The sequence below is a fragment of the Geotrypetes seraphini genome, chromosome 7, assembly GCF_902459505.1.
Source record: "Geotrypetes seraphini chromosome 7, aGeoSer1.1, whole genome shotgun sequence".
Lineage (NCBI taxonomy): Eukaryota > Metazoa > Chordata > Amphibia > Gymnophiona > Dermophiidae > Geotrypetes > Geotrypetes seraphini.
In genome coordinates, this window is record NC_047090.1 from 1,025,179 (window position 1) to 1,038,491 (window position 13,313).

A 13,313-nucleotide genomic window follows, 5' to 3' on the forward strand; every position below is an offset into this window, starting at 1 on the left:
GGTTCAAAAATACAAAAAAATCCCACAGAGTAAGAGAAGAGAGGCTCAGGGTCTCAGAAATTGGGTAAATAAACCTTAGACCAAGACTGACTGGTTCCGAGTTTCCATCATCGACCCTCTAAACCTCCTCCTCCTAATTCTAAAACTTCACTGCTGCCTTTTATATTTCTTTATTCTTCTTTTTTCCAAAAGTATATTGAGAAAATGCAAAAAGATACATAACCATGAACAAACCAATCAACATCTCATACAATCACATCCCCCCCACCACGCCAAAAGTCATACTGGAATTCTTCAGTACGAGACAAAACAGTCCAAATCAAAACAAAACCCCCATCCACAGCCCCTCCCATCCCCCCCAACTAGAAACCACCAAAGTTGCTGGGGTGAGACCACTAAGCAGACCGAAGACCACTTAATGTAAGGCTCCCAAACCTTCAAAAACTGAGAGCTGTCAATTTAAACATACTAAAAAAATAAACGCTAATTTTCCCAATAAATGCTGCCTAGTAGGTGGGTGAACCTGTTTCCACTGTGCAGCCAACAACAATCTGCTAGCCGTAAACACATGAAAAGCCAAGGTCTGACAGGAGCGCGGCAACGCCCCATGCAGCATATGCAATAAAGCACTGCCCATAGATTTACAAACAGGCCTATGTAAAATTTCAGTAAGAATATCAAACACCATGGACCAATAGGGGACCACTTTAGAACAATCCCACCAAATGTGCAAAAATGTACCTCTTTGCCCACACTGCCTCCAACACAAGTCAGAGGTGTGCGAGCAAATACGGTGCAACCGAACTGGGATAAAGTACCACTGGTAGAGCATCTTCTATCCATTTTCCACCAAAGAGCTAGCAATTGAGGGGCGCAGCAAGCGTTTGAAGAGATTAGCCCACCATCGAGGAGCAAAGCTCCGCCCCAACAAAGTCTCCCAAACCTGAATATATTTGATAGGTTGGGCATTTTGGGAAGTAATTGCCTTATAAAAGCGAATAACACATCCCTAGCCACAACTACCACCCATGGCCCATTTCAACAAAGATTCTGGGATCAACAACTCACCCAGGACCCTACGACGAAGAAAGTCGCAGACCTGATGATAGCGAAAGAAATCCAGGACCCCCAAGTCGTAGGCCTTCTGTATGTCCGTAGGACACAATCTGACCCTCCTCAAGAAAATCCCACAAATTTGCAAGGCCCTGGAGGGCCCAAGTTTTAATTCACGGGTCCAGTCGACCTGGCGTAAACCCCTCTGCCACCCAAAGCGGTGTAGACAAAAAATAGCACCTATCAGGAAGCAAACAAGCCTGGGCCTCCGGCAAAGATAGCCAGGGAAGATTTCTTTATTCTTCTTAATTTAATCCAACAGAAAGAATTTAATCACTTATCTTTAGCATGCAGAATTCCAAAAAGCCCGACGGGACCCGTTTCGCCAACAAGATGGCTTTCTCAAAGGTTCACTGGACACACTGCATGTCTTTAATCGTGCGTCCTTCCTCACTTAAAGCTGGCTAAAGATAAGTGATTAAATTAAGAAGAATAAAACTATAAAAGGCAGCAGTGAAGTTTTAGAATTAGGAGGAGGTTTAGAGGATCGATGATGGAAACTCGGAACCAGTCAGTCAGTCTTGGTCTAAGGATTATTTACTCAATTCCAAGCGGGTTTCTGAGACCTTCAGCCTCTCTTCTCTTATTCTGTATACCCCGCTGTGGTATTTTTGGATCGTTTTCTTGTGATCCCACAAGCCATCTTTTTGATTTTTGTCAATTGTGGGTTCAAACCCACGCTGCTCCTTGTGACCCTGGGCAAGTCACTTAATCCCCCCATTGCCCCAGGTACGTTAGATAGATTGTAAGCCCACCAGGACAGATGGGAGGAAAATGCTTGAGTACCTGAATAAATTCATGTAAACCATTCTGAGCTCCCTCGGGAGAACAGTACAGAAAATGGAATAAATAAAATAATCTAGGCAGAGTTTAAAGAATTAGGGTCTTTGTTTTTGCTACCTCTGTTCATATTACACAAAAAGCTAATCACTTTGCTTTTCTCTCCACCAGAAACAGGACTAAGCTGTGCTACGTAGGGCTCCTTTTACTGAGGTGCGTTAGGGACTTAACGCGCGGAATAGCATGCGCTAAATTGCCGTGCGTGCTAGACCTTAACGCCAGCATTGAGCTGGCGTTATTCTGGAAGCATACCACGCAGTTTAGCACGCGGTAATTTCGTGCATGCGCTAAAAACACTAGCGCACCTTAGTAATCTTTCAGGCAGTGAGACCGGGGAATAAGCTTTCTCTGGTGTTTTTACAAGCCATAACTTATGGGGATTTTAGGCGCTTTGTAAGAGTATTTATTCTGCAAATTTGTATTGCATAATGTTTAATGATTTATTTTGAGTACATGATGATTTTGTAATGGATGTTCCTGAGTATGACCGGCTCTTGTATGTTATCTGCACTGAACCAGAAGGTTGTTGCAGAACATATATAAATTGTTGTTATTTTTATGCAAAAATATTCTAAAATAAACATTAATGTCACAATAACAAGAAATGATAGAAAACAATCTGAAGCAAGGAAATTTCAGAACCTTGTAAATAAAAATCCCAGATGGAGCAAAAAGCTCAAAAAAATAGCACACGTTATCAGAAACGGTTCTTAGCTTTAAACACAAAAGATACCAAAGTGCTGTGTGAGGTTCAACTCTCTCCATTTCTGTAATCCTTCATAAAAGTAGGTTTCGACTTCCTGTTAAATGAAAACAAATTATTAAATCACCCAGCATCCAAGGTGTGAAGACATGAGAATATTTTAACAATCATTACTCTAATGCAGGTTTACAGAATTGTTCTGTCTCAACCCACAAGATTCTTGTAAGTGACATATTGCACATGGAAGCCACTTAGAGGAACGGAGGAAGGGTCTTCTTCCTTTGATAGTAAACACACATTTAGACACAACAATTTTTTCTTTTCCCACCAGACTTGCTCATTTACGCTCTCATGTGTTTACCTCCTTGCCAGTCAGGGTTTCAGGATATCCACAATGAATATGCATGTACACCCGCTGAAAATAAAGGGCGGGAAGTTTCATGGCGACACCAGGAAGTACTTCTTCACTGAAAGAGTGGTGGACAGCTGGAATAGGCTCCCAGTACAGGTGGTTGAGGCCAGCAGCGTGCAAGTTTTTAAGATCATTTGGGATGCTCATGTCGGATCTCTTCGAGGGAAAAGGTCATCAGAGAGCAATTAACTAGGGGGGTGGGTCAATGGAGTGGGCAGACTCGATGGGCCTTGGCCCTTTCCTGCCGTCACTTTCTATGTTTCTATGACCTTGATTTGCTTACACTGCCTCCATTATCTGTAACTCTCTTTCATGCATATTCATTGTTAGTTAGGTGCTATTGACTTGTGTTCGATTCCTAGCGACTTGATGAATTATGGATCTAAAAAGAAATCAGTTTTATGTTAGTCAGGTAAAGTCATAAGAACATAAGAATTGTCACTGCTGAGTCAGACCAGTGGTCCATCATGCCCAGCAGTCCGCTCACACGGCGGCCCTCTGGTCTAAGACCAGCACCCTAACTGAGACTAGCCCTACCAGCGCACGTTCTTGTTCAACAGAAACTTGTCTAACTTTGTCTTGAATCCTTGGAGGGTGTTTTCCCCTATGACAGCCTCTGGAAGGGCGTTCCAGCTTTCTACCACTCTCTGGGTAAAGAAGAACTTCCTTACGTTTGTATGGAATCTATCCCCTTTCAACTTTAGAGAGTGCCCTCTTGTTCTCCCTACCTTGGAGAGGGTGAACAACCTGTCCTTATCTACTAAGTCTATCCCCTTCAGTACCTTGAATGTTTTGATCATGTCCCCTCTCAATCTCCTCTGTTCGAGAGAAGAGGCCTAGTTTCTCTAATCTTTTGCTGTATGGCAGCTCCTCCAGCCCCTTAACCATCTTAGTCGCTTTTCTCTGGACCCTTTTGAGTAGTACCGTGTCCTTCTTCAGGTACGGCAACCAGTGCTGGACGCAGTACTCCAGGTGAGGGCGTACCATGGCCCGGTACAGCGGCATGATAACCTTCTCTGATCTGTTCATGATCCCCTTCTTTATCATTCCTAGCATTCTGTTTGCCCTTTTTGCTGCCGCCACACATTGTGTGGATGGCTTCATCGACTTGTTGATCAGAATTCCCAAGTCCCTTTCCTGGGAGGTCTCTCCAAGTACCGCCCCAGACATCCTGTATTCGTGCATGAGATTTTTGTTACCGACATACATCACTTTACACTTATCCACGTTGAACCTCATCTGCCATGTCGATGCCCATTCCTCGAGCTTGATTATGTCACGTTGCAGATCTTCTCAATCCCCCTGCGTCTTTACTACTCTGAATAACTTCGTATCATCCGCAACTTTAATCACCTCGCTCGTCATACCTATGTCCAGATCATTTATAAAGATGTTAAGAGCACGGGTCCAAGCACCGAGCCCTGCGGCACCCCACTGGTGACGCTCTTCCAGTCCAGGTATTGTCCATTTACCCCCACTCTCTGTTTCCTATGCTCCAGCCAGTTTTTAACCCACTTGAGTATTTCACCCTCAATTCTATGGCTTGCAATTTTCTGAAGTAGTCGTTCATGCGGAACCTTGTCGAACGCCTTCTGGATCGCCCTTGTCTATCTGTCTGTTTATTCCCTCAAAGAAGTGCAGCAAGTTCGTCAAACACGAACTGCCTTTGCTAAAACCGTGCTGACTGGTCAGCCCGTTTCCGTCAAGGTGATCAATGAAGCGGTCCTTTATCAGTGACTCTACTATCTTTCCTGGTACAGAGGTCAGACTCACCGGTCTGTAGTTCCCCGGATCTCCCCTCGAACCTTTCTTGAAGATCGGTGTAACATTCGCTACCTTCCAGTCTTCCGGAATCTTTCCCAATTTGATCGACAGATTGGCTATTAGTTGAAGCAGTTCAGCTATAGTCCCTTTCAGTTCCTTGATGACCCTCGGATGGATGCCATCCGGTCCCGGGGATTTATCGCTCTTAAGCCTATCAATCTGCCTACATACCTCCTCTAGACTGACCTTCAATCCTGTCAGCTTTCCATCTTCGTTTCCAGCATATAGCCTGATGGATTCCGGTATGCTGTGTACATCTTCTTCGGTAAATATAAATGCAAAATATGTGTTCAGTTTGTCAGCGATTGCTTTGTCCTCCTTTAGTGCTCCCTTTATTCCATGGTCATCCAAAGGTCCCACCACTTCCTTTGCGGGTCGTTTCCCCTTAATATATCGAAAGAACGACTTGAAGTTCTTCGCCTCCTTGGCTATTTTTTCCTCGTAGTCTCTTTTAGCCCCTTTTACCGCCTTATGGCACCTGCTGTTGATGTTGTTTGTGCTTGTTCCAGTTTTCATCCGTTTTTGACCTTTTCCATTCCTTAAATGAAGTTTTCTTGTCTCTGATCGCTTCCTTCACCTCTACAGTGAGCCACGCCGGTTCTTTGTTCTTTTTCCTCTTGGATCCCTTGTTGATACACGGTATATATATATTTTGCGCCTCGGTGACTGTGTCCTTAAAAAGGGACCAAGCTTGCTCTAGCGTTTTTACAGTGCTTATCCTCTTCTTAATCTTCTTCCCTACCATGAGTCTCATCCCTTCGTAATTCCCTTTTCGGAAGTTCAGTGCCGTGGCTGTCGTTTTGGACTGATGTTTCTCCCCTGCGTACAGATCAAAGCAGATCATATTGTGATCACTGCTTCCCAGCGTCCCTTCTACTTCTACAATTTGTGCTGGTCCTCGCAGGCCATTTAGAATTAAGTCCAGAATTGCATTTCCTCTAGTATTTTCCTTGACAAGTTGTTCCAGGAAGCAATCGCCTACAGCATCCAAAAACTTAGTCTCTCTAATGCAGCCGGAGATGCCTAGGTTCCAGTCTATTCCCGGATAGTTGAAGTCACCCATGATAACTGTGTTGCCTCCCTTGCAGTTGCGTTTAATCTCGTCTGTCATTTCTCCATCAATTTCTTTGGACTGCCCTGGGGGTCGGTCCTCCAGCGTCATCCCCGTGGTCGTTTTCAACGTGTCCAGCCATCTGATTGCATGTCACCCTCTGCGCCTGGTTCCTTCGATCTTCCCAAACATGATGTCCTTCTCCAATAATAATTCTTTTCTGACAGTGCAAGCAAAATAAGACAGTCGTAATTTCATCATTTAGACCAGTGGTTCCCAAACCTGTCCTGGGGGACCCCCAGCCAGTCAGGTTTTCAAGATATCCCTAATAAATATGAGAGAGATTTGCATACCTGTCACTTCCATTATATGCAAATCTTTCTCATGCATATTCATTAGGGATATCTTGAAAACCTGACTGGCTGGGGGTCCCCGAGGACAGGTTTGGGAACCACTGATTTAGATTTTGAGTGAGATAGTGAGATAGATTCTTCCAGAATCAATTTGTTAGCTCTTCCTACGGTAAACTGCAAGCATAAAATCCTTCTCCAGTACCAAAACTCAAACGAGTCAATCTTTTTTCTGTCTTGCTTACCTAGTGTCCAGCTTTCGAATCCATAACTGACCACTGAAAAAACGAGTGCATGGACAAGTGTGATCTTTGTTTGAAGTGTTATTTCCTTGCCTTTGAATTTTCATTGTGGATATCCTGAAAACCTGACTGGCAAAGAGGTACTCTAGGACTGAAACAATGGATCATCACCCCCCTCCTCCCCCCAAGATAGTTCACCTTTTTCTGCTTCCCATTTGAAATATCCCCTACTTGCCCCCCTATTTATTTTAATTCTTCTGCCTCTACTCTGGTGGTGGAAGTGACCGAGGTCATCGGGGAAGGATCAGAATCCAAATTTCTAGCCCACATTGGTGGGGAAGCAGTGATGAGAAGTGGCAATAGATTTTAAAAATCTGGTTCTTCATTTTGCACTTTTCCAGCCAATAAGCAAATGTGATTGTTATGGAAAACACAGGATTCCTATCTTTGTCAAATTTTAGAGACACGCCGACATGTTTCAATACCCTGGTTGAAACCCACTGCTTTAACAAAAAAGTAAAGCAAAATATCAAACCATCTAAATAGGCAAAGGACGAAGAAACAAGATCTCCCATGTGGGATGCAATGTGGTGAAAGAATTATGTAATCATTATAAATCTGTGTTCCAATTACTCTTCTGAGCAACAATTGGAAGTAGTTTGTTTTTTTTGTAAAAGCAATCAAAGGCAAAAATAATAAAAACTAAAACTTTTATTGTTCCAATCTTTCACAGCTTTTTAAGATGTGACACTCCCCTCCCCCCCAGACACAAACTTATATTTTATTTCAAAGAGAAGGAAATTGATAGGTACAAGAGACAGAATTCTTTTCATATTCAAGACAAAATATTTCCAAATATAGCACAACTAAGAAGTCAAGATAACAATGCATTTCCACTTTCAGACCAGGAAGATTTAACCTATATCCAGCTCAAAATAATTAGTAGCAGAAAAATTAAGAAAAGCCTTCAGTGATAGCAGCTCTGTGTACAAGGACAATGAAGGTCATTTTAAACCATGGCCCCTAATTGACTTTATAAAACACTAACGTAAGGCAGAGAACATGCCTTAAATGTAGGCATAATCATTTACATTTTCTCAAGACCTGGTACAAATGATGGCATAGAGTAAAAGGTGGGTATGATTAAATACAATCCAGGCTTCCATATCATAGAACGTACTTTCACATCAATCAGTTTAATAAGATGTCACTTAATGGTTAACAACTAGTTTCAAGTTTCTTTATTTTTGATATACCGTCTATCAAAACAAGTGTCTAAACAGTGTACAAAAATAAGACAGTGTCTTATATTAATTTAGAGTCCAAAAAACACATCAGGGCTTATTTTCGGGGGGATGTCATTTTTTTTCATGTACAACAATCATCTCTCCCTTCCTCTCCTCCACCCCAATTCTTCCTCTTTCCTTTCTCCCCTTCCAGCATCTTTCCTCCTCTCACCCATTCCCATATCCCTCCCTCCAATCCCCCTGTGCAGCAGAACCCCACTGACCCTCCCACTGTGAGACTGACATACCTCCGCTCTGAGGCTTCCTAAAGAAGCAGAAGCTGCATCGCTCAGAATAGGCTGCTTCGCAATCTTCCCTGCCGGGGCCTTTCCTCTGCCGCATCAGTGATGTAGCAGACGGAAGGCCTTGGTGGGGAAGGCTGCTAAGCAGCTTGTTCAGAACGATGCTGCCGCTGCTGCTTTAGAAGCCTCAGAACAGAGGTATGTCAGGTCTTACTCGGGTGGAGATTGCTGAATTGACGAGTCTGATTTTTTCAGCGAATCAAGCAGGGATGGAGTCAGGGAGTGTCAGGACATTCATGGGATGGGGGCTTTGGGGGGTCAATCTTAACTAGGGCTTATTTTCGGGATCGGTCTTATTTTCAGGGAAACAGTGTATGAGAACGTAAAAACCGTGTCAGTCTTGAAGAGTGGGAGGAAATAATTAGATTTGCCCTCAATGCATGACCGCTGGAAATAAGCTAAGGGACGTTAATAGTTTTTCTCACTATTTTGGAAAAGTTGAATTGACCCTTTACACCACCTAGACAGAACCCTTAACAAGGTTTCCAGCACAGTGATGAGTCACAAACGGAAATGCTGAGAGGAGCCCACCTGGTGTCAGTGTGCTCTGGAGAGACCAAGTTTATTGTGGGTGATTTATCTTTAATTTCACTGTGGGCAAAAGTAAGGGAACTCTTAAGCCAAAAATATCCACACCTACATTTGCAGACATGATGGACAAACGCACTGTTCAATTGGGAACGAAAGGTAATCCTGGAATGCAGGTACTTTCTCCGGTAGAAGTCTTAAGTCCTTGTCAGAAAACTCCCCCCACCCTCCTTTCTTTTCTTCCAGAGGTGGGGAATTCCCATGTGGCTTCTCCTTCTGGGCCTTTGGGGAGCCAAATGACTCTGTCAAGATTGTTGCTCTTTTGAAATTTCCTGCATTTTCTTTTAAGTTGGAGACCCAATTAGAGCCTTTGGAAATGGAGGTTACCAAGGAAATTACACTGAAAGGTTTATGGCAACTAAACTTACAAATGGAGGGGATGTTAAAAATCGGTGACTTCTCAAACTATTGCTTTTTCTAAGCCTCTGGGTAATAAATTTGAAAATGTAGATGCTAATTTGGTTTCATTAGACAAACATGTCTCCGGTTTGGAAGCTCAAGCTGCAACCCTGTGAGCTACTTCTGTCGCTGCTATGAAAGATTCTAAGGTTATACATTCTAAATGAGAAATGATAGAGAATGTTCGCAGGTCTTGTAATCTTACACTGGCTTTTATCAAGCAGCAGTAGCGTTTTACCACGGGCCGGTGAGGTAAATGTTCCAATGCTCATTCAATTCCTATGAGCGTCAGAGCATTTACCTCTCCAGTCCGTGATAAAACTCTCTATCGCAGCTTGATAAAAGGAGTCCTTAGATTGTTAAATTTTCCTTCAAAATATATGTTAGCCCCTGAGATTCTGTTTAGAAAGCATCTTAGGGAGGTTTTGTTGCTATCCAATTCTGAGACTATTTCTTTAAAAAAAATTATTTACCATCACCCCTTTTTGGTTAAAAGCTTTCTTTGAAGATTCACAGGATATTATTACCAGTCAGTCCACCGTGTTAGTTACATTTGTGAATGAAAGTGACAAATCTTATTATGGAAAAAAGGAAGTTATATTTTGTGGAGGTAAGATTAATATATGTCCAGAGTCACCCAACTATGAAGTAAGGCTTTTTTAAACCTAAGACCTAGAGTGGTAGCTTGGGGAGCAACTTTTTTTCTTAAGTACCGATGTAAACGCATCATTACTTTTTAAGAGAAAAAGTTTTCCTTTTGGGATTCTATTCAATTAGAAGATTTTCTTAAGGTTATGAGAAAACAAATATTTATGAGTATAAAATTTATATGCTAATAATTTGGAGGATTTTCCTTTATATTTGTGTTGATATTGACTTTAATTTAATGGTTTGTTGCTCTCTCATGATGTGGGCTTGTGGGACTGCTTGAATTAGGTTGCATATTTTGTTCTGATTAATCTCTTGTAAACCCAGCTTATTTGTATGTAATAGAAATTTTTTTTTTTTTTTTTGAAAATAGAAATAAAATAGAAAAAAAAGAATAGGAAATGCTAGTGGAAAGAATTTGGCAATAAATTATTTTAGTCCTTACCTCATCATAGCTTCCTGTTCTGTCAATGCGATGAATTATATCAATATTCACATTCGCTAATCGTTCAGAGAATGTGAGAAACTATAAAACAAAAATGACTTTGAATAAATATTTCAGAATATATTTTTTAGCATGCTACTTGTTTATTTTGGAATGCTATTCATTCTTTTACCCCACTTTTATCATGCTGTGCTACCAAGCAGTACGAGCTAAATGCCAAGTTGCCCAGAGGATTAGAATGGGTGGATTGGCAGCGTGGCTTGATAAAAGAGGGGTTGATATTAGTGCAGAATATAACATGCAACCTGCAATCTTGGCTCAATTCATTATTTTCATAGCGATTACACCAACTGACAGTCAAATGCATGGCATTTTAGAATTCTGACTAGATTTGTTTCCAAATGAAAAACACATATCAATTTTTTTCCGAAGGTGTGGCTATCACATCCCTTATAATAAAACACCCTGGCCCTCTTTTACTAAGGTGCGCTAACCGATTAGCGCACGCTAAACGCCAACACATTTATGTTAGTCTATGGACGCGTCAGCATTTAGCGCGTGCTAATCGGTTAACGCACCTTAGTAAAAGAGGGGGTCTGACACAATCAACCAGTCAAGCTCCTGTACCTTTATACCACCATTTTATTACACTGGTGGCCAAACTATACAGCCTTGTAATGGCAGAAGGAAGCAAGTCCACTTAAGCTGAAAAATAAGTTAAATGCTGGTATGTAATATAAAAGTATGTCCATCATAATGTATATTCAACTTCAGCATAGTTCCTTCAGGATCCCAAATGTTTCAGAAAACAATAAGTTCACTGGAGAGAAGCCAAGCTAAACATATTTCCCCCTATTTTTCTACAAATCCGCCAGAGTGGAGATATTTCCTTTTACTGTGGCAGGGCAGTTCAAGTTTTCTGATCCGCATCCTATTTATAAAAAGGTATTACCTTCAGCCCGACAATGACTTTCCCTGCACATCAAAAGGTGAGCATTTTCAGCTTTCCATGATGATAATTCCAGGGCAGCCAGGAAATGAGTTACAGCCACACAGTAAAAACAAACTGCAGACTCCTATGTATGAGATGCAGGCAATGTTTATTATACCAAATATTTTATGCAGTTAAAAATACCACCTTATAACAAACCACATTTTAAGTGGAGGAGGATACCACACAGGCGGTTGTTTTATACCTTTCATTGCGGTTTATTTTATACCTTAGCAACCATGGACCTCTGAGGAAGGAGTGTTTTCCGAAACATGGACCGTGTCAGGTCCCTTGGTTTGTTACAAGGTGGTATTTTTAAATGCATAAAATAAAATATTTGGTATAATAAACATTGCCTGCATCTCGTACATAAGAGTCTGCAGTTTGGTTTTGCTTTGGATGGCAATACTGCAGTTTTCGTTGGATTCCTTTGTGTTGTTACAACAACACAGTCCCATGTGGTTGGCTGTCATGCTCTCTTACAGCCATAGCCAACCAGATGCCATACAAGCAGAAAAGGAAGCCAGCTGACATGTGCAGAAGTTTAACTCATGGCCTGGAAAGAAGGAAGCCTGGGGTCTGACTGGAGAAAATAATGCAAATAAGAAGAAATGCCGAGAAAGTACTAGAAGGCACAGAGACCAGGCCCTTGCTCCTCTGACACCTGACTATCCCCTTCTGCTATGGCTCCCAAAGTGATCCTCAAGCCAAAAGATTTCCCAGCTCTGTTCTAGCATGGTCTTTTTTGTTTCATTTAATAATACCAAATAATAGAAATAAAGTTTGTTTGTTTGTTTTTAACACAAATTTTTTTGGGATTTTATTAGCATATAACAGCATATGCTCTGTCAAACAGGTTAAAAGAATACAATGCTTACAAATTCATTCCTTAGAGTGGCAGACAAATTATTCTAAGAAAGCTGCAGAAGCCCATACACTGAATACATAATGTTGGCCAATGAAACCCATTGGGACTGGGATCCTGTGGACCCCACAGATCTCTACTACATGGCCTTAAAAAGAAAGTGATCATAGCATGGGGTTCGCAGGGATCCTTGTCTTAATTCCCATGGACCCCATAGATGCTGCTCATCCCCAGGTAAGAAGATTTTTAAGGCCTTGCAGTAGAAATCTGCAAGGTCTGTGGGATCCGCAAGATCCTCATTTTACCCAGTCCCCAACTCATTTAGAATATAAAAGCAACTATGACAACAGATCCCAAAACAACAGAACACTGCTTTAAAACAAAACTTAATTTAGAGAAGCAAGTCTTTCAGCAATTAAAAAGAAAATCTTTGTAAAGATGAATAGACCTGCAAGCCCTGAGATTTCATTATACACGGCTCAAAGGCACTTTTCATATTTATAAACACTGTTACAACTCCCTGAATATTTTTTTTTTAAGATTTAATAATAACAAAGAAAACTCGAATCATCTAACTTTTTTGTATTAGCAACTCCCTGGCACTTGTGCATTGCCAAAACCAGTCCAATTTGTTTTGTTTTACAAAGTCAGAACAATTGACAAGAACGACAAACACTGACTGCACAAAAAGATCACGATTTATGAAATACGGAGAAGCCAATGGGCTTAGAACCTACCCCCCCCAAAAAAAAAAAAAAAAAAAAATGCAATGAACAAACCAGTTGGATTCGCTTATGTGAAAGTAAACACTTTGCTTTACCTTGAAAGTGTTCTCGGACTGATGATGAGATGATTTCGTCTTCATTGTTCACACGAAGAACATTACTAATAATATGATGAAAAAAAACCAGATCATTTCCTGCCACTAGCAACTGGAGGCAGCCATCTTGACTGAGGGCGGCTGGGAACAAGGCACCACGTGCAGGCGTGACCACAGAACACTTTTGCTTTCCGGCAGCTGGCTGAGGAAAGAGCAGAATTGAGGAGGGTGAAGTCAAGCCTCACTCTGGTGCTCCAATAGCGCCAAATCCAAGCCTCATTCTCAGGCGTCTTGGTGCGTTCCTGGCCTCACTTTAGAGTCGCGGGAAGCGCGATCGCTCTGCTGTGCTTGGAAGCTAAAGAACAAGATGTAAAAATAAACGGATCCTTCTGTTGCTAGTTGCTTTGCTTTCAACTCGTCCTCCCCTTTATTTT

The 13,313-nt window shown here is 41.7% G+C and overlaps 1 protein-coding gene across 1 annotated transcript in view; it reads right to left on the reverse strand.

Annotated features, from left to right (window-relative positions):
* The window catches only part of UTP20 (UTP20 small subunit processome component), a 204,108-nt gene extending 191,037 nt beyond the window's left edge, over positions 1 to 13,071 (reverse strand). Inside the window, exons 1-3 of the mRNA XM_033952529.1 lie at positions 12,880 to 13,071; positions 10,204 to 10,284; positions 2,687 to 2,753 (exon numbers count right to left, since the gene is read on the reverse strand). Coding sequence (XP_033808420.1) covers positions 2,687 to 2,753; positions 10,204 to 10,284; positions 12,880 to 12,924 — 193 coding nt within the window. The 5' untranslated portion in view covers positions 12,925 to 13,071. The remainder of the gene's footprint in view (positions 1 to 2,686; positions 2,754 to 10,203; positions 10,285 to 12,879) is intronic.
* Positions 13,072 to 13,313: the final 242 nt, after the last annotated feature.